The 21,692-nt window shown below is 56.3% G+C and overlaps 2 protein-coding genes across 3 annotated transcripts in view; one reads left to right on the forward strand and one right to left on the reverse strand.

The window, feature by feature from the left end:
- On the reverse strand, positions 1-17,004 carry DUSP14 (dual specificity phosphatase 14). Of its 2 annotated transcripts, XM_072119469.1 has the most exons (3): positions 16,898-17,004; positions 9,847-9,934; positions 1-872 (listed from the first exon to the last, which is right to left on the reverse strand). In XM_072119469.1, the coding sequence occupies exons 1-3, from the start codon at positions 16,920-16,922 to the stop codon at positions 131-133; spliced, it is 855 nt and encodes a 284-aa protein (XP_071975570.1). In that variant the 5' UTR covers positions 16,923-17,004; the 3' UTR covers positions 1-130. The 2 variants fall into 2 exon arrangements, with proteins under 2 accessions (XP_071975570.1, XP_071975571.1); XM_072119470.1 differs by lacking the exon at positions 9,847-9,934 and having other exon boundaries at positions 16,898-16,988.
- LOC140074506 (uncharacterized) overlaps positions 13,152-21,692 on the forward strand; it is a 17,346-nt gene continuing 8,805 nt past the window's right edge. Inside the window, exons 1-7 of the mRNA XM_072119471.1 lie at positions 13,152-13,713; positions 14,302-14,361; positions 16,813-16,873; positions 17,173-17,362; positions 17,430-17,473; positions 18,474-18,519; positions 19,495-19,561. Of these exons, the coding sequence (XP_071975572.1) occupies positions 13,594-13,713; positions 14,302-14,361; positions 16,813-16,873; positions 17,173-17,362; positions 17,430-17,473; positions 18,474-18,519; positions 19,495-19,561 (588 nt within the window). The 5' untranslated portion in view covers positions 13,152-13,593. The remainder of the gene's footprint in view (positions 13,714-14,301; positions 14,362-16,812; positions 16,874-17,172; positions 17,363-17,429; positions 17,474-18,473; positions 18,520-19,494; positions 19,562-21,692) is intronic.

The following is a 21,692-nucleotide window of genomic DNA, read 5'->3' on the forward strand; positions in this document are numbered from 1 at the left end:
GAGCTTGGAGTAGGATTTACTTCCAGAAGACGGGCCGGGCCCCTGGGAGGGGATGTGTCCAGTCTCATACGGGCCGGATACTGAGCAGCACCAGCGCTGGTCCTTGTGGGCCGGCGGAGCCCGCAGGGTCTCATCTGAAGCCCCAGACGGGGATGAGGTTGCGGGTTTCCCGCTCGTATATGTCTGGGATGAGTCCGAGGGGGGATGGCACCAGCCTGACCGTGTTCTTGCCGAAGAGCTTCTTCTCGTACTGGATCAGCTGCTGCCAGAACCCGGCATTGGGTCGGACCACCGGCCTCCGGGTCTTCACCCACTGGTGGGCGTCCAGCAGGGACAGGCGGTGGTACTTCATCAGGTAGGCGATGCAGAGGGTGGCCGAGCGGCTGACCCCCGCCACGCAGTGGACCAATGTCCTGCCGTTCCTTTTCCCGTTCTGATGGATCCGATCCGCCACCGAATCAAAGTAGAGGGCGAGCGGGGCGTGGGGCAGGTCCGGCACGGGCACCTTGATGTAGTCCACGTCCGGCCAGTTAGAGTTGGGGATCTCCAGCGTGGCGTTGACGATGCAGGTGACGTTGCGGGCGTAGACCAGCTGCCGGCTGCCCGCCGCGTTCCCACTGGAGAGGTAGAGGCACGGGCTGATCTGGGCTATGCTGCCCAGGCCGGAGAGTCCGCTGCCCGAGGCTCCGCCCACCGCCGTGGGTTTGGTGGAGATGGCTGGAGGCGGAGGAGGGGAGCGGCGCAGGAGGCGGTGACTGCGGAAATTCATGGCTGGCAGCTGCAGGGGCATATAGAGCGGCTCCGGGTGGGCGGCCGGGCAGGAGCGGCGGGCACAGGGGCTCCGGTCACTTCTCTCAATCACTTGGTAAAACCTGCAACAAGGAAAAAAATTCAATAAAACTGAAGAAGCAACAACAACGTAAGCGGGCACCTAGCGGGATCCTGGGGGGCACAGCACGGGCAGATCTATGGGGGGCACCAGGTATGTGAATCATGCAGTGAGTCAGAGCCATGTGTGGGTGGCACGGCTTGTGTATGACTCACTGGCACTATCCCCCATGTCACATGACTGCCACTACACGTGCCACCAGCCCCCCGTGCCCAGGCTATATGTGAGTATCACCAGGTGTGTGGGCACCGGTCATGGTACATTAGTGTCCATTTTTGTTAACAGCGGGTACATTACGCCAGTGTAGATGCCCATGGTTATACTGTGCTGTGTAAATGGGGCGCAGGGTGATGTACAGGTGGCAGTGATGGTACGAGGTGGTGTATAGGTGGCAGTGATGGTACGGGGTGCTGTATAGGTGGCAGTGATGGTACGGGGTGCTGTATAGGTGGCAGTGATGGTACGGGGTGGTGTATAGGGGCAGTGATGGTACGGGGTGCTGTATAGGTGGCAGTGATGGTACGGGGTGCTGTATAGGTGGCAGTGATGGTACGGGGTGGTGTATAGGGGGCAGTGATGGTACGGGGTGCTGTATAGGTGGCAGTGATGGTACGGGGTGGTGTATAGGGGCAGTGATGGTACGGGGTGGTGTATAGGGGCAGTGATGGTACGGGGTGCTGTATAGGTGGCAGCGATGGTACGGGGTGCTGTATAAGTGGCAGCGATGGTACGAGGTGCTGTATAGGTGGCAGTGATGGTACGAGGTGCTGTATAGGTGGCAGTGATGGTAATGTATCTGTGGCACAGGTGGTAGTGATAGTGTATGGGGGGCACAGGACGGCTATGAGTGCTGGGAGGTGTATAGGTGGCAGCGATGGTACGGGGTGGTGTATAGGTGGTAGTGATAGTGTATGGGGGGCACAGGACGGCTATGAGTGCTGGGAGGTGTATAGGTGGCAGCGATGGTACGGGGTGGTGTATAGGTGGCAGTGATGGTACGGGGTGATGTATAGGTGGCAGTGATGGTACGGGGTGCTGTATAGGTGGCAGTGATGGTACGGGGTGGTGTATAGGTGGCAGTGATGGTACGGGGTGCTGTATAGGTGGCAGTGATGGTACGGGGTGATGTATAGGTGGCAGTGATGGTACGGGGTGGTGTATAGGTGGCAGTGATGGTACGGGGTGGTGTACAGGTGGCAGTGATGGTACGGGGTGGTGTATAGGTGGCAGTGATGGTACGGGGTGGTGTATAGGTGGCAGTGATGGTACGGGTGCTGTATAGGTGGCAGTGATGGTACGGGGTGGTGTATAGGTGGCAGTGATGGTACGGGGTGCTGTATAGGTGGCAGTGATGGTACGGGGTGGTGTATAGGTGGCAGTGATGGTACGGGGTGGTGTATAGGTGGCAGTGATGGTACGGGGTGCTGTATAGGTGGCAGTGATGGTACGGGGTGGTGTAAAGGTGGCAGTGATGGTACGGGGTGCTGTATAGGTGGCAGTGATGGTACGGGGTGGTGTATAGGTGGCAGTGATGGTGCGGGGTGCTGTATAGGTGGCAGTGATGGTACGGGGTGCTGTATAGGTGGCAGTGATGGTATGGGGTGGTGTATAGGTGGCAGTGATGGTACGGGGTGGTGTATAGGTGGCAGTGATGGTACGGGGTGGTGTATAGGTGGCAGTGATGGTACGGGGTGGTGTATAGGTGGCAGTGATGGTACGGGGTGATGTATAGGTGGCAGTGATGGTACGGGGTGGTGTATAGGTGGCAGTGATGGTACGGGGTGCTGTATAGGTGGCAGTGATGGTACGGGGTGGTGTATAGGGGCAGTGATGATACGGGGTGGTGTATAGGTGGCAGTGATGGTAGGGGGTGGTGTATAGGGGGCAGTGATGGTACGGGGTGGTGTATAGGGGGCAGTGATGGTACGGGGTGCTGTATAGGGGGCAGTGATGATACGGGGTGGTGTATAGGTGGCAGTGATGGTACGGGGTGGTGTATAGGTGGCAGTGATGGTACGGGGTGCTGTATAGGTGGCAGTGATGGTACGGGGTGATGTATAGGTGGCAGTGATGGTACGGGGTGCTGTATAGGTGGCAGTGATGGTACGGGGTGCTGTATAGGTTGCAGTGATGGTAAGGTTGATGTATAGGTGGCAGTGATGGTACGGGGTGCTGTATAGGTGGCAGTGATGGTACGGGGTGCTGTATAGGTGGCAGTGATGGTACGGGGTGATGTATAGGGGGCAGTGATGGTACGGGGTGCTGTATAGGTGGCAGTGATGGTACGGGGTGCTGTATAGGTGGCAGTGATGGTACGGGGTGGTGTATAGGGGCAGTGATGGTACGGGGTGCTGTATAGGTGGCAGTGATGGTACGGGGTGCTGTATAGGTGGCAGTGATGGTACGGGGTGGTGTATAGGGGGCAGTGATGGTACGGGGTGCTGTATAGGTGGCAGTGATGGTACGGGGTGGTGTATAGGGGCAGTGATGGTACGGGGTGGTGTATAGGGGCAGTGATGGTACGGGGTGCTGTATAGGTGGCAGCGATGGTACGGGGTGCTGTATAAGTGGCAGCGATGGTACGAGGTGCTGTATAGGTGGCAGTGATGGTACGAGGTGCTGTATAGGTGGCAGTGATGGTACGGGGTGGTGTATAGGTGGCAGTGATGGTACGGGGTGGTGTATAGGTGGCAGTGATGGTACGGGGTGGTGTATAGGTGGCAGTGATGGTACGGGGTGATGTATAGGTGGCAGTGATGGTACGGGGTGGTGTATAGGTGGCAGTGATGGTACGGGGTGGTGTATAGGTGGCAGTGATGGTACGAGGTGCTGTATAGGTGGCAGTGATGGTAATGTATCTGTGGCACAGGTGGTAGTGATAGTGTATGGGGGGCACAGGACGGCTATGAGTGCTGGGAGGTGTATAGGTGGCAGCGATGGTACGGGGTGGTGTATAGGTGGTAGTGATAGTGTATGGGGGGCACAGGACGGCTATGAGTGCTGGGAGGTGTATAGGTGGCAGCGATGGTACGGGGTGGTGTATAGGTGGCAGTGATGGTACGGGGTGATGTATAGGTGGCAGTGATGGTACGGGGTGCTGTATAGGTGGCAGTGATGGTACGGGGTGGTGTATAGGTGGCAGTGATGGTACGGGGTGCTGTATAGGTGGCAGTGATGGTACGGGGTGATGTATAGGTGGCAGTGATGGTACGGGGTGGTGTATAGGTGGCAGTGATGGTACGGGGTGGTGTACAGGTGGCAGTGATGGTACGGGGTGGTGTATAGGTGGCAGTGATGGTACGGGGTGGTGTATAGGTGGCAGTGATGGTACGGGGTGCTGTATAGGTGGCAGTGATGGTACGGGGTGGTGTATAGGTGGCAGTGATGGTACGGGGTGCTGTATAGGTGGCAGTGATGGTACGGGGTGGTGTATAGGTGGCAGTGATGGTACGGGGTGGTGTATAGGTGGCAGTGATGGTACGGGGTGCTGTATAGGTGGCAGTGATGGTACGGGGTGGTGTAAAGGTGGCAGTGATGGTACGGGGTGCTGTATAGGTGGCAGTGATGGTACGGGGTGGTGTATAGGTGGCAGTGATGGTGCGGGGTGCTGTATAGGTGGCAGTGATGGTACGGGGTGCTGTATAGGTGGCAGTGATGGTACGGGGTGGTGTATAGGTGGCAGTGATGGTACGGGGTGGTGTATAGGTGGCAGTGATGGTACGGGGTGGTGTATAGGTGGCAGTGATGGTACGGGGTGATGTATAGGTGGCAGTGATGGTACGGGGTGGTGTATAGGTGGCAGTGATGGTACGGGGTGCTGTATAGGTGGCAGTGATGGTACGGGGTGGTGTATAGGGGGCAGTGATGATACGGGGTGGTGTATAGGTGGCAGTGATGGTACGGGGTGGTGTATAGGTGGCAGTGATGGTAGGGGGTGGTTTATAGGGGGCAGTGATGGTACGGGGTGGTGTATAGGGGGCAGTGATGGTACGGGGTGCTGTATAGGGGGCAGTGATGATACGGGGTGGTGTATAGGTGGCAGTGATGGTACGGGGTGGTGTATAGGTGGCAGTGATGGTACGGGGTGCTGTATAGGTGGCAGTGATGGTACGGGGTGATGTATAGGTGGCAGTGATGGTACGGGGTGCTGTATAGGTGGCAGTGATGGTAGGGGGTGGTGTATAGGTGGCAGTGATGGTAGGGGGTGCTGTATAGGTTGCAGTGATGGTAAGGTTGATGTATAGGTGGCAGTGATGGTACGGGGTGCTGTATAGGTGGCAGTGATGGTACGGGGTGCTGTATAGGTGGCAGTGATGGTACGGGGTGATGTATAGGGGGCAGTGATGGTACGGGGTGCTGTATAGGTGGCAGTGATGGTACGGGGTGCTGTATAGGTGGCAGTGATGGTACGGGGTGCTGTATAGGTGGCAGTGATGGTAGGGGGTGCTGTAAAGGTGGCAGTGATGGTACGGGGTGGTGTATAGGTGGCAGTGATGGTACGGGGTGCTGTATAGGTGGCAGTGATGGTACGGGGTGCTGTATAGGTGGCAGTGATGGTACGGGGTGGTGTATAGGTGGCAGTGAGTGCTGGGTGCTGTATAGGTGGCAGTGATGGTAGGGGGTGGTGTACAGGTGGCAGTGATGGTACGGGGTGGTGTATAGGTGGCAGTGATGGTACGGGGTGCTGTATAGGGGCAGTGATGGTACGGGGTGCTGTATAGGGGGCAGTGATGGTACGGGGTGCTGTATAGGTGGCAGTGATGGTACGGGGTGCTGTATAGGTGGCAGTGATGGTACGGGGTGGTGTATAGGTGGCAGTGATGGTACGGGGTGGTGTATAGGTGGCAGTGATGGTACGGGGTGCTGTATAGGGGCAGTGATGGTACGGGGTGCTGTATAGGGGCAGTGATGGTACGGGGTGGTGTATAGGTGGCAGCGATGGTACGGGGTGCTGTATAGGTGGCAGCGATGGTACGGGGTGCTGTATAGGTGGCAGTGATGGTACGAGGTGCTGTATAGGTGGCAGTGATGGTACGGGGTGGTGTATAGGGGGCAGTGATGGTACGAGGTGCTGTATAGGTGGCAGTGATGGTACGGGGTGGTGTATAGGTGGCAGTGATGGTAATGTATCTGTGGCACAGGTGGTAGTGATAGTGTATGGGGGGCACAGGACGGCTATGAGTGCTGGGAGGTGTATAGGTGGCAGTGATGGTACGGGGTGCTGTATAGGTGGCAGTGATGGTACGGGGTGCTGTATAGGTGGCAGTGATGGTAGGGGGTGCTGTATAGGTGGCAGTGATGGTAGGGGGTGCTGTATAGGTGGCAGTGATGTTAGGGGGTGCTGTATAGGTGGCAGTGATGGTACGGGGTGGTGTATAGGTGGCAGTGATGGTACGGGGTGGTGTATAGGTGGCAGTGATGGTACGGGGTGGTGTATAGGTGGCAGTGATGGTACGGGGTGGTGTATAGGTGGCAGTGATGGTACGGGGTGATGTATAGGTGGCAGTGATGGTACGGGGTGGTGTATAGGTGGCAGTGATGGTACGGGGTGGTGTATAGGTGGCAGTGATGGTACGGGGTGGTGTATAGGTGGCAGTGATGGTACGGGGTGCTGTATAGGTGGCAGTGATGGTACGGGGTGATGTATAGGTGGCAGTGATGGTACGGGGTGGTGTATAGGTGGCAGTGATGGTACGGGGTGGTGTATAGGTGGCAGTGATGGTACGGGGTGGTGTATAGGTGGCAGTGATGGTACGGGGTGCTGTATAGGTGGCAGTGATGGTACGGGGTGGTGTATAGGTGGCAGTGATGGTATGGGGTGGTGTATAGGTGGCAGTGATGGTACGGGGTGGTGTATAGGTGGCAGTGATGGTACGGGTGATGTATAGGTGGCAGTGATGGTACGGGGTGGTGTATAGGTGGCAGTGATGGTACGGGGTGCTGTATAGGTGGCAGTGATGGTACGGGGTGGTGTATAGGTGGCAGTGATGGTACGGGGTGATGTATAGGTGGCAGTGATGGTACGGGGTGGTGTATAGGTGGCAGTGATGGTACGGGGTGGTGTATAGGTGGCAGTGATGGTACGGGGTGGTGTATAGGTGGCAGTGATGGTACGGGTGATGTATAGGTGGCAGTGATGGTACGGGGTGGTGTATAGGTGGCAGTGATGGTACGGGGTGCTGTATAGGTGGCAGTGATGGTACGGGGTGGTGTATAGGTGGCAGTGATGGTACGGGTGGTGTATAGGTGGCAGTGATGGTACGGGGTGCTGTATAGGTGGCAGTGATGGTACGGGGTGCTGTATAGGTGGCAGTGATGGTAGGGGGTGCTGTATTGGTGGCAGTGATGGTACGGGGTGCTGTATAGGTGGCAGTGATGGTACGGGGTGCTGTATAGGTGGCAGTGATGGTACGGGGTGCTGTATAGGTGGCAGTGATGGTACGGGGTGGTGTATAGGTGGCAGTGATGGTACGGGGTGATGTATAGGTGGCAGTGATGGTACGGGGTGATGTATAGGTGGCAGTGATGGTACGGGGTGGTGTATAGGGGCAGTGATGGTACGGGGTGGTGTATAGGTGGCAGTGATGGTACGGGGTGCTGTATAGGGGCAGTGATGGTACGGGGTGCTGTATAGGGGCAGTGATGGTACGGGGTGGTGTATAGGTGGCAGCGATGGTACGGGGTGCTGTATAGGTGGCAGCGATGGTACGGGGTGCTGTATAGGTGGCAGTGATGGTACGAGGTGCTGTATAGGTGGCAGTGATGGTACGGGGTGGTGTATAGGGGGCAGTGATGGTACGAGGTGCTGTATAGGTGGCAGTGATGGTACGGGGTGGTGTATAGGTGGCAGTGATGGTAATGTATCTGTGGCACAGGTGGTAGTGATAGTGTATGGGGGGCACAGGACGGCTATGAGTGCTGGGAGGTGTATAGGTGGCAGTGATGGTACGGGGTGCTGTATAGGTGGCAGTGATGGTACGGGGTGCTGTATAGGTGGCAGTGATGGTAGGGGGTGCTGTATAGGTGGCAGTGATGTTAGGGGGTGCTGTATAGGTGGCAGTGATGGTACGGGGTGGTGTATAGGTGGCAGTGATGGTACGGGGTGGTGTATAGGTGGCAGTGATGGTACGGGGTGGTGTATAGGTGGCAGTGATGGTACGGGGTGGTGTATAGGTGGCAGTGATGGTACGGGGTGATGTATAGGTGGCAGTGATGGTACGGGGTGGTGTATAGGTGGCAGTGATGGTACGGGGTGGTGTATAGGTGGCAGTGATGGTACGGGGTGGTGTATAGGTGGCAGTGATGGTACGGGGTGCTGTATAGGTGGCAGTGATGGTACGGGGTGATGTATAGGTGGCAGTGATGGTACGGGGTGGTGTATAGGTGGCAGTGATGGTACGGGGTGGTGTATAGGTGGCAGTGATGGTACGGGGTGGTGTATAGGTGGCAGTGATGGTACGGGGTGCTGTATAGGTGGCAGTGATGGTACGGGGTGGTGTATAGGTGGCAGTGATGGTATGGGGTGGTGTATAGGTGGCAGTGATGGTACGGGGTGGTGTATAGGTGGCAGTGATGGTACGGGTGATGTATAGGTGGCAGTGATGGTACGGGGTGGTGTATAGGTGGCAGTGATGGTACGGGGTGCTGTATAGGTGGCAGTGATGGTACGGGGTGGTGTATAGGTGGCAGTGATGGTACGGGGTGATGTATAGGTGGCAGTGATGGTACGGGGTGGTGTATAGGTGGCAGTGATGGTACGGGGTGGTGTATAGGTGGCAGTGATGGTACGGGGTGGTGTATAGGTGGCAGTGATGGTACGGGTGATGTATAGGTGGCAGTGATGGTACGGGGTGGTGTATAGGTGGCAGTGATGGTACGGGGTGCTGTATAGGTGGCAGTGATGGTACGGGGTGGTGTATAGGTGGCAGTGATGGTACGGGTGGTGTATAGGTGGCAGTGATGGTACGGGGTGCTGTATAGGTGGCAGTGATGGTACGGGGTGCTGTATAGGTGGCAGTGATGGTAGGGGGTGCTGTATTGGTGGCAGTGATGGTACGGGGTGCTGTATAGGTGGCAGTGATGGTACGGGGTGCTGTATAGGTGGCAGTGATGGTACGGGGTGCTGTATAGGTGGCAGTGATGGTACGGGGTGGTGTATAGGTGGCAGTGATGGTACGGGGTGATGTATAGGTGGCAGTGATGGTACGGGGTGATGTATAGGTGGCAGTGATGGTACGGGGTGGTGTATAGGGGCAGTGATGGTACGGGGTGGTGTATAGGTGGCAGTGATGGTACGGGTGATGTATAGGTGGCAGTGATGGTACGGGGTGGTGTATAGGTGGCAGTGATGGTACGGGGTGGTGTATAGGTGGCAGTGATGGTACGGGGTGGTGTATAGGTGGCAGTGATGGTACGGGGTGCTGTATAGGTGGCAGTGATGGTACGGGGTGGTGTATAGGTGGCAGTGATGGTACGGGTGGTGTATAGGTGGCAGTGATGGTACGGGGTGCTGTATAGGTGGCAGTGATGGTACGGGGTGCTGTATAGGTGGCAGTGATGGTAGGGGGTGCTGTATTGGTGGCAGTGATGGTACGGGGTGCTGTATAGGTGGCAGTGATGGTACGGGGTGCTGTATAGGTGGCAGTGATGGTACGGGGTGCTGTATAGGTGGCAGTGATGGTACGGGGTGGTGTATAGGTGGCAGTGATGGTACGGGGTGATGTATAGGTGGCAGTGATGGTACGGGGTGATGTATAGGTGGCAGTGATGGTACGGGGTGGTGTATAGGGGCAGTGATGGTACGGGGTGGTGTATAGGTGGCAGTGATGGTACGGGTGATGTATAGGTGGCAGTGATGGTACGGGGTGGTGTATAGGTGGCAGTGATGGTACGGGGTGGTGTATAGGTGGCAGTGATGGTACGGGGTGCTGTATAGGTGGCACGGGGCTCTGTCTTACCGTCTCTGCGCTGTCTCATGCCGGCTGGGTGTAGCAGTGTGCAGCGCGCGTGGCTCTGCTGCTCCGGCTTTATGTGCTGCTGCTGGCTCTGCGGAGAGGATGATGCAGGGTGTGAGGGGGGCGTGTGACAGGCAGAGGCACATGATGCCCCCTCACTGTTATACATATTCATGCCAGGAGCCGACAGCCGCTTCCGTTAACCCCTCACCTGCTGAACTGCAGATGCGATAAGAAACCTCACGGCAATGCTGCAGCAGCCCCTCCCACTATTAACCCTTCACCAGCTGCCCCCCCCCCATCACATCAGAAGCCTGCAGCCCTCTGCAGAGCATCGCGCCCCTTCACCTGCCAGGTATTTGCTCTTCTGGAGGCTGTGATGTCAATGGCCGTGAGATGGGGGGGAGGGGGGCAGAGGTGCAAAGAGTTATGACATCATCACAGACACAATGATCGGCCAATCCGCTGCGGCCACTCGTTAGATGTCATCGGCTTATTTGTGTTTCCACGGTGACGGTGACTGAGAATGGAAAGTGCTGCGGTGCGGGGTGGGGTGATGTGCGGGGACACGAGCGTCATGGGGGCGGAGCTACACTCACACCTACTGCAGCATGCCAAGGGTTAACATTCACTGGGTCAGCTCCCGATAGACCCTGCACCCCAGGGGTACAGGGGATCCACTGCTCAGGCCTGCCCTTAGATCCATTAGTCATGTCTGCTCTGGATGGAGATTGCGGATCCGTGTTCTCTCCCAATTTCCCAGATTTATCCCGTTCCTGGGAGTTCTCAGTGTGGACCCTGCAAGATCCCCCCCCCCTCCCCCGCCATTCCAGTTTTATATCATCAGTATTTCTATAGCGCTACCAGAACAGCAAACACTAGTCCCTATAGACCAGACATGACTAAACGATCCTGTGTAGTCCCTATAGACCAGACATGACTAAACGATCCTGTGTAGTCCCTATAGACCAGACATGACTAAACGATCCTGTGTAGTCCCTATAGACCAGACATGACTAAACGATCCTGTGTAGTCCCTATAGACCAGACATGACTAAACAATCCTGTGTAGTCCCTATAGACCAGACATGACTAAACGATCCTGTGTAGTCCCTATAGACCAGACATGACTAAACGATCCTGTGTAGTCCCTATAGACCAGACATGACTAAACGATCCTGTGTAGTCCCTATAGACCAGACATGACTAAACGATCCTGTGTAGTCCCTATAGACCAGACATGACTAACCGATCCTATGTAGTCCCTATAGACTAGACATGACTAAACGATCCTGTATAGTCCCTATAGATCAGACATGACTAAACGATCCTGTGTAGTCCCTATAGACCAGACATGACTAAACGATCCTATGTAGTCCCTATAGACCAGACATGACTAAACGATCCTGTGTAGTCCCTATAGACCAGACATGACTAAACGATCCTGTGTAGTCCCTATAGACCAGACATGACTAAACGATCCTGTGTAGTCCCTATAGACCAGACATGACTAAACGATCCTGTGTAGTCCCTATAGACCAGACATGACTAAACAATCCTGTGTAGTCCCTATAGACCAGACATGACTAAACGATCCTGTGTAGTCCCTATAGACCAGACATGACTAAACGATCCTGTGTAGTCCCTATAGACCAGACATGACTAAACGATCCTGTGTGGTCCCTATAGACCAGACATGACTAACCGATCCTATGTAGTCCCTATAGACAAGACATGACTAAACGATCCTGTATAGTCCCTATATATCAGACATGACTAAACGATCCTGTGTAGTCCCTATAGACTAGACATGACTAAACGATCCTGTATAGTCCCTATAGATCAGACATGACTAAACGATCCTGTGTAGTCCCTATAGACCAGACATGACTAAAAGATCCTGTATAGTCCCTATAGACCAGCCATGACTAAACGATCCTGTGTAGTCCCTATAGACCAGACATGACTAAATGATCCTGTGTAGTCCCTATAGATCAGACACGACTAAACAACACTGCAGTCCCTATAGATCAGGCATGACTAAATCATTCTGTATAGTCCCTATAGATCAGACACAACTTAACGATCCTGTGTATTCCTTATAGATCAGACACGACTAAATGATCCTGTATAGATCCCTATAGATCAGACACGACTAAATGATCCTGTGTAGTCCCTATAGATCAGACACGACTAAACGATTCTGTGTAGTCCCTATAGATCAGACACGACTAAACGATTCTGTGTAGTCCCTATAGATCAGACACGACTAAACAATCCTGTGTAGTCCCTATAGATCAGACACGACTAAACAATCCTGTGTAGTCCCTATAGATCAGACACGACTAAACAATCCTGTGTAGTCCCTATAGATCAGACACGACTAAACAATCCTGTGTAGTCCCTATAGACCAGACATGACTAAACGATCCTGTGTAGTCCCTATAGACCAGCCATGACTAAACGATCCTGTGTAGTCCCTATAGACCAGCCATGACTAAATGATCCTGTGTAGTCCCTATAGACCAGCCATGACTAAACGATCCTGTGTAGTCCCTATAGACCAGACATGACTAAACGATCCTGTGTAGTCCCTATAGACCAGACATGACTAAACGATCCTGTGTAGTCCCTATAGACCAGACATGACTAAACGATCCTATGTAGTCCCTATAGACTAGACATGACTAAAAGATCCTGTATAGTCCCTATAGACCAGACATGACTAAACGATCCTGTGTAGTCCCTATAGACCAGACATGACTAAACGATCCTATGTAGTCTTTATAGACTAGACATGACTAAAAGATCCTGTATAGTCCCTATAGACCAGCCATGACTAAACGATCCTGTGTAGTCCCTATAGACCAGACATGACTAAATGATCCTGTGTAGTCCCTATAGATCAGACACAACTAAACAACACTGCAGTCCCTATAGATCAGGCATGACTAAATCATTCTGTATAGTCCCTATAGATCAGACACAACTTAACGATCCTGTGTATTCCTTATAGATCAGACACGACTAAATGATCCTGTATAGATCCCTATAGATCAGACACGACTAAATGATCCTGTGTAGTCCCTATAGATCAGACACGACTAAACGATTCTGTGTAGTCCCTATAGATCAGACACGACTAAACGATTCTGTGTAGTCCCTATAGATCAGACACGACTAAACAATCCTGTGTAGTCCCTATAGATCAGACACGACTAAACGATTCTGTGTAGTCCCTATAGATCAGACACGACTAAACGATCCTGTGTAGTCCCTATAGATCAGACACGACTAAACAATCCTGTGTAGTCCCTACAGATCAGACACGACTAAATGATCCTGCACAGATCAGGCATGAACAAACAATCTCATGCAATTCTTACAGATCAGGCATCACCAAACGATCCCCTATAGACCAGACATGACTAAACGATAAAACTGCGCTGTTAGTCACAACTACAAAAACTGTAACCGAAACCAGTGAATGTGAACAGGGTCCAGAGCGCGGTGATCCTGTAGGGGGCGCCCTGTATGGGCCCTCCAATGTGATATAAAGGGGCCACTTCTTACAACTCCCAGCATGCCCCGGGGGACACTGCACTATGGAGCTGATTACTGGGATCTCCTGATTGGCTGCTACTAATTAAGTGAACAGATAAGGAGACCCTCCCCCCGGCAGTGCGGCCATAGGTAGCAGGTAGGTAGCCTGCCAGAGGTGATCCTGTGACTTGTAGTCCCCCAGTCACTATGCCCAGGCGCCAGGACAAGGCTGCGGAGCTGGACTTAACCCCGTCCTCTCTGCATCTTCTGAAGAGGGCGCAGCTGCAGCAGTACTGCAAGAAGCTCGGCCTGCGGGGGGCAGGAAAGGTGAGGACCCCCCTAGACTGATCACATGACTAAGGACCTGTCACCCCTGCTACAGGGAGCCTAATCATCACAATGTGAGCAGCACCCAAGGGCGCCCCCAGCGGAGTCATGTGACCCATGGTGCAGACATATTACAAGCTGATCATAAAGCCATCAGAATCTCAGCTTTCAGATGACATCAGCATTGCGGTTCCGTGCGCTACAGAACCAGAGATCCAGGTAAAGACACCGGCAGAAAAGGAAGATGAGGATCCACATCCCACCGATATCATTACCTGCATCTCCCGTTCTGTAGATCATAGACGCACAATCCTGATGTGAGGAGGAGATTCTTTATAATGACACCAGCAGCAGCTTTCTAGGTGCTATGGAACCAAACACTTCCCCTGTAGCCTCTAAATTTGACTCATCTCAGGCAAAATCTGACTCTTCTCTGCTCATTGTCACATGACGTTGAAGGAAATGTTTTATTTTTAAAAGGTAGAGGAGATTTCACATAAGAGGGAATTATAGTAAGAACCTTTCATCCCGGATCTGAGGGAACTGCTAGAAAACGGGAAATCCCTTTAACCCTTTACTCTCTGACAGAACACAGAGCTCGTCCAAAGGCTACAGGAGCACTTCAAGCAAGCAGAGAGCGGCGGACAGGTGAGGACATGCGCCCCTCATCACGACTACTCCCCCCTCTCTCTCTACTGTGTGTGTCCCTCCTCCTTGCTGGGACCCCCTGTGTGTGTCCCCCCCTCCTCCTTGCTGGGACCCCCTGTGCCCCCCCTCCTCCTTGCTGGGACCCCCTGTGTCCCCCCCCCCCTCCTTGCTGGGACCCCCTGTGTCCCCCCCCCCCTCCTTGCTGGGACCCCCTGTGTCCCCCCCCCTCCTTGCTGGGACCCCCTGTGTCCCCCCCCCCTCCTTGCTGGGACCCCCTGTGTCCCCCCCTCCTCCTTGCTGGGACCCCCTGTGTCCCCCCCTCCTCCTTGCTGGGACCCCCTGTGTCCCCCCCTCCTCCTTGCTGGGACCCCCTGTGTCCCCCCCTCCTCCTTGCTGGGACCCCCTGTGTCCCCCCCTCCTCCTTGCTGGGACCCCCTGTGTCCCCCCCTCCTCCTTGCTGGGACCCCCTGTGTCCCCCCCCCCCCTTGCTTGGACCTCCTGTGTCCCCCCCCCCTCCTCCTTGATGGGATCCCCTGTCCCCCCCCCCCTCCTCCTTGCTGGGACCCCCTGTGCCCCCCCCCTCCTCCTTGCTGGGACCCCCTGTGCCCCCCCTCCTCCTCCTTGCTGGGACCCCCTGTGCTCCCCCTCCTCCTCCTTGCTGGGCCCCCGTGTCTCCCCTCCTCCTGGCTTGGGCCCCCGTGTCTACCCTCCTCCTGGCTTGGGCCCCCGTGTCTACCCTCCTCCTGGCTGGGGCCCCCGTGTCTACCCTCCTCCTGGCTGGGGCCCCCGTGTCCCCCCCGCTCCTCCTCCTGGCTGGGGCCCCCGTGTCCCCCCCGCTCCTCCTCCTGGCTGGGGCCCCCGTGTCCCCCCCCTCCTCCTCCTGGCTGGGGCCCCCGTGTCCCCCCCCTCCTCCTCCTGGCTGGGGCCCCCCGTGTCCCCCCTCCTCCTCCTGGCTGGGGCCCCCCGTGTCCCCCCTCCTCCTCCTGGCTGGGGCCCCCCGTGTCCCCCCTCCTCCTCCTGGCTGGGGCCCCCCGTGTCCCCCCTCCTCCTCCTGGCTGGGGCCCCCCGTGTCCCCCCTCCTCCTCCTGGCTGGGGCCCCCGTGTCCCCCCTGCTCCTCCTCCTGGCTGGGGGCCCCCGTGTCCCCCCTGCTCCTCCTCCTGGCTGGGGCCCCCCCGTGTCCCTCCTCCTCCTCCTCCTGGCTGGGGCCCCCCGTGTCCCTCCTCCTCCTCCTCCTGGCTGGGGCCCCCCGTGTCCCTCCTCCTCCTCCTCCTGGCTGGGGCCCCCCGTGTCCCTCCTCCTCCTCCTCCTGGCTGGGGCCCCCGTGTCCCCCCTCCTCCTCCTGGCTGGGGCCCCCGTGTCCCCCCTCCTGGCTGGGGCCCCCGTGTCCCTCCTCCTGGCTGGGGCCCCCGTGTCCCTCCTCCTGGCTGGGGCCCCCGTGTCCCCCCTCCTCCTCCTGGCTGGGGCCCCCGTGTCCCTCCTCCTGGCTGGGGCCCCCGTGTCCCCCCTGCTCCTCCTCCTGGCTGGGGCCCCCCGTGTCCCCCCTGCTCCTCCTCCTGGCTGGGGCCCCCCGTGTCCCTCCTCCTCCTGGCTGGGGCCCCCCGTGTCCCTCCTCCTCCTGGCTGGGGCCCCCCGTGTCCCTCCTCCTCCTGGCTGGGGCCCCCCGTGTCCCTCCTCCTCCTGGCTGGGGCCCCCGTGTCCCCCCTCCTCCTCCTGGCTGGGGCCCCCCGTGTCCCCCCTCCTCCTCCTGGCTGGGGCCCCCCGTGTCCCCCCTCCTCCTCCTGGCTGGGGCCCCCCGTGTCCCCCCTCCTCCTCCTGGCTGGGGCCCCCCGTGTCCCCCCTCCTCCTCCTGGCTGGGGCCCCCCGTGTCCCCCCTCCTCCTCCTGGCTGGGGCCCCCCGTGTCCCCCCTCCTCCTCCTGGCTGGGGCCCCCCGTGTCCCCCCTCCTCCTCCTGGCTGGGGCCCCCCGTGTCCCTCCTCCTCCTCCTCCTGGCTGGGGCCCCCCGTGTCCCTCCTCCTCCTGGCTGGGGCCCCCCGTGTCCCTCCTCCTCCTCCTCCTGGCTGGGGCCCCCCGTGTCCCTCCTCCTCCTCCTCCTGGCTGGGGCCCCCCGTGTCCCTCCTCCTCCTCCTCCTGGCTGGGGCCCCCCGTCCCTCCTCCTCCTCCTCCTGGCTGGGGCCCCCCGTGTCCCCCCTCCTCCTCCTGGCTGGGGCCCCCGTGTCCCCCCTCCTCCTCCTGGCTGGGGCCCCCGTGTCCTTCCTCCTGGCTGGGGCCCCCGTGTCCCTCCTCCTGGCTGGGGCCCCCGTGTCCCCCCTCCTCCTCCTGGCTGGGGCCCCCGTGTCCCTCCTCCTGGCTGGGGCCCCCGTGTCCCCCCTCCTCCTCCTGGCTGGGGCCCCCGTGTCCCTCCTCCTGGCTGGGGCCCCCGTGTCAGTTGGTGACTGTGACGTTTCTTGCAGAAGTCTCCGCGGACTCCTCCTCCTCCGGACACCCGGGATGAGGCTCGGGGAGAGCCGGAAGGTGAGACCCTCTGTCTGCTGTTACCTGGTGGGCGCCGCCTTCTCGGCATTGGACGGGTTAACGCATCCTCGGGGTCATGTGATTGTGACCCGCCAATAGGATCACGTGGTCTCCGCCCCGCGTGACGTCAGCAGTGTGAGGTCAGCGCCGTTGCCGGGGTAACGCGGAGGAATGTTGTTAGTGATGGGGAGATGCGTCCCGGAGCGGCTCCCAGTCACGTGACCTCCAGGAGGGCGGGGTTTATGGGTAGGCTCTTCGGGGGCGGGGTCACGTGTAATGCACAGTGTCTTGTCTTGCAGGCGGCCGGGGCTGGTGCGTGGTCCATGGGCAGGAGCTGACTATTCCTCGCTGGTATCAGCTGTCTCTGCGCTGCGGCCGCCCCTGTGTCTCCATCCGCGGCTCGTTCACCCCTCTGCTCCTGGTCCCCTCCTCCTCCCCCACCCCCCCAGGACTCACCGACAACCTCCTCTGTGAGGAATGTATGCAGAGGTAAGTAGCCCCCGCCATGAGGCCCTGCAGCAGCCGGAGCCGCTCCTCACACTGTGTCCCTCCACAGGAACCAGGAGAAGGACCAGCGTGCACAGAAGACAGCGCCACAAGGTACCAGCCCCTCGCCCCGTCATCAGGGAGGAGCCCGTGCCCTGCTCCTGTCATCAGGGAGGAGCCCGCGCCCCTGGTTCCGGTCCCTGTCATTGAAAAGGAGCCCACACTCCTCACCCCTTGTTCCTGTCCCTGTCATCGGGGAGGAGCCCATGCCCCTGGTTCCGGTCCCTGGCATCGGGGAGGAGCCCATGCCCCTGGTTCCGGTCCCTGGCATCGGGGAGGAGCCCATGCCCCTGGTTCCGGTCCCTGGCATCGGGGAGGAGCCCGTGCCCCTGGTTCCGGTCCCTGGCATCGGGGAGGAGCCCGTGCCCCTGGTTCCGGTCCCTGGCATCGGGGAGGAGCCCACGCCCCTGGTTCCGGTCCCTGTCATCAGGAAGGAGCCCACGCCCCTGGTTCCGGTCCCTGGCATCGGGGAGGAGCCCACGCCCCTGGTTCCGGTCCCTGGCATCGGGGAGGAGCCCATGCCCCTGGTTCCGGTCCCTGGCATCGGGGAGGAGCCCATGCCCCTGGTTCCGGTCCCTGGCATCGGGGAGGAGCCCGTGCCCCTGGTTCCGGTCCCTGTCATCGGGGAGGAGCCCGTGCCCCTGGTTCCGGTCCCTGTCATCGGGGAGGAGCCCGTGCCCCTGGTTCCGGTCCCTGTCATCGGGGAGGAGCCCGTGCCCCTGGTTCCGGTCCCTGTCATCGGGGAGGAGCCCGTGCCCCTGGTTCCGGTCCCTGTCATCGGGGAGGAGCCCGTGCCCCTGGTTCCGGTCCCTGTCATCGGGGAGGAGCCCGTGCCCCTGGTTCCGGTCCCTGGCATCGGGGAGGAGCCCGCGCCCCTGGCTCCGGTCCCTGGCATCGGGGAGGAGCCCGCGCCCCTGGCTCCGGTCCCTGGCATCGGGGAGGAGCCCACGCCCCTGGTTCCGGTCCGGTCCCGCGCCTCGTCATGAATAGAATACCAGAAGTCAGTAAGCGCTGACACAGCGGGTGGGATATAACATTCTCTCCTATTTTACAGATAAATCGTGTCCTAACCCCGGCCTGCAGAGCTCTGGGGCTGTGAGGTGAGTGCAGGTATGGGGGCGATTAGATGGTTAGCACCGGCTCGGGCCTTGGTCATAGACTAGGCCTCGTCTAGCCCAGGCTGCGCCGGCAGGGTAGTAGCTAGAGGAGGAGGTAGTAGTTTGGTGAAACTTGACATAAAATAGTTGTCGCTCAGCTGGAGAGAACCTGTCACAAGCCCCACACAACCTGCTGCCGGCTTCTTCCTAACCTGAGATCCAACCTCTTATGTCTATCAGCCCTATGTGTAAAATCCTCTCAGCTTCTAAAGTGGGCGGGACCTGCTGATTGTGACATCAGCTAAAGGCACTGAGGCCAGAGCACTGAGGGCATTCACATGAACATGCACAATCAGCCCAGCCAATCAGGACTCAGAATCAGTTACTGCTTGTACAGAGCAGGGAAGACGCTAGTGATTATTAGATTAGATTATTGCTTATATAAGCGAAGTGCAGAGGTCTCATACCTTTCATATACGCTCCCTGGTTAGCTACTGACCCGATATAATCCCATTATGGACCGGGTTTATATCAAATGAGAATCTGGTGGCGGCCTACTATGCTCATGAGGTTCTGTCTCACTGAGGCTGGTGATGGGGGTCTTTTAGCCATTCAGGGTTGTGGGCAAGTGTTGTGCTATACCGGAGGTTGTGTGGACAACTCTAACATTACTGCACCTCCGGTAACCTGTTCAGGGAGAGTCTATAAAAAGACACTTAATTGACCTTGTGTCCCCTTCCGGGGTCCAGACAATGTCACATGGTACCGACCCATTCCCCCTTTGGTGGTGACGTTCCAAGCAGCCACCAGGGGAAATGCAGTTCTATCCACAGGTTTTGGGCCCATGATTCAGGGACCTCTGAACAGAAATGGCTGATAACAGGGGAGTCATTGGTTCTGCTGGGTCCCGACCTCTGTGCTATGTGCCCCGATATGTATAGACTCCTGACCAGAGTCACCTGTCTCTTCTCTCTGCAGAGCATCGCGCACAAGGAACAAATCCGGACGATTCCAGCCGCAGGAAGATCCAGAATACGCCCGGAGGGTAAGAACCGGGGTCCTAACTTATCAAATAGTATATCTACCTATAGATGTATTAGGAGGAGCTCACTACATACAGATTATACACCACCACTAGGAGGAGCTCACTACATACAGATTATACACCACCACTAGGAGGAGATCACTACATACAGATTATACACCACCACTAGGGGGAGATCACTACATACAGATTATACACCACCACTAGGGGGAGATCACTACATACAGATTATACACCACCACTAGGAGGAGATCACTACATACACATTATACACCACCACTAGGAGGAGATCACTACATACAGATTATACACCACCACTAGGAGGAGATCACTACATACACATTATACACCACCACTAGGGGGAGATCACTACATACAGATTATACACCACCACTAGGGGGAGCTCACTACATACAGATTATACACCACCACTAGGAGGAGATCACTACATACAGATTATACACCACCACTAGGAGGAGATCACTACATACAGATTATACACCACCACTAGGAGGAGATCACTACATACACATTATACACCACCACTAGGGGGAGATCACTACATACAGATTATACACCACCACTAGGGGGAGATCACTACATACACATTATACACCACCACTAGGGGGAGATCACTACATACACATTATACATCACCACTAGGGGGAGATCACTACATACAGATTATACACCACCACTAGGAGGAGCTCACTACATACAGATTATACACCACCACTAGGGGGAGATCACTACATACACATTATACACCACCACTAGGGGGAGATCACTACATACACATTATACACCACCACTAGGGGGAGATCACTACATACAGATTATACACCACCACTAGGGGGAGATCACTACATACACATTATACACCACCACTAGGAGGAGATCACTACATACACATTATACACCACCACTAGGAGGAGATCACTACATACACATTATACACCACCACTAGGGGGAGATCACTACATACAGATTATACACCACCACTAGGAGGAGATCACTACATACACATTATACACCACCACTAGGGGGAGATCACTACATACACATTATACACCACCACTAGGGGGAGATCACTACATACACATTATACACCACCACTAGGGGGAGATCACTACATACAGATTATACACCACCACTAGGGGGAGATCACTACATACACATTATACACCACCACTAGGAGGAGATCACTACATACACATTATACACCACCACTAGGAGGAGATCACTACATACACATTATACACCACCACTAGGGGGAGATCACTACATACAGATTATACACCACCACTAGGAGGAGATCACTACATACACATTATACACCACCACTAGGAGGAGATCACTACATACACATTATACACCACCACTAGGAGGAGATCACTACATACACATTATACACCACCACTAGGAGGAGATCACTACATACACATTATACACCACCACTAGGGGGAGATCACTACATACACATTATACACCACCACTAGGAGGAGATCATTACATACAGATTATACACCACCACTAGGAGGAGATCACTACATACAGATTATACACCACCACTAGGAGGAGATCACTACATACACATTATACACCACCACTAGGGGGAGATCACTACATACACATTATACACCACCACTAGGAGGAGATCACTACATACAGATTATACACCACCACTAGGAGGAGATCACTACATACACATTATACACCACCACTAGGGGGAGATCACTACATACACATTATACACCACCACTAGGAGGAGATCACTACATACACATTATACACCACCACTAGGAGGAGATCACTACATACACATTATACACCACCACTAGGGGGAGATCACTACATACACATTATACACCACCACTAGGAGGAGATCATTACATACAGATTATACACCACCACTAGGAGGAGATCACTACATACAGATTATACACCACCACTAGGAGGAGATCACTACATACAGATTATACACCACCACTAGGGGGAGATCACTACATACACATTATACACCACCACTAGGAGGAGATCACTACATACACATTATACACCACCACTAGGGGGAGATCACTACATACAGATTATACACCACCACTAGGAGGAGATCACTACATACACATTA

The sequence above is a fragment of the Engystomops pustulosus genome, chromosome 8 (genome assembly GCF_040894005.1).
Source record: "Engystomops pustulosus chromosome 8, aEngPut4.maternal, whole genome shotgun sequence".
Lineage (NCBI taxonomy): Eukaryota > Metazoa > Chordata > Amphibia > Anura > Leptodactylidae > Engystomops > Engystomops pustulosus.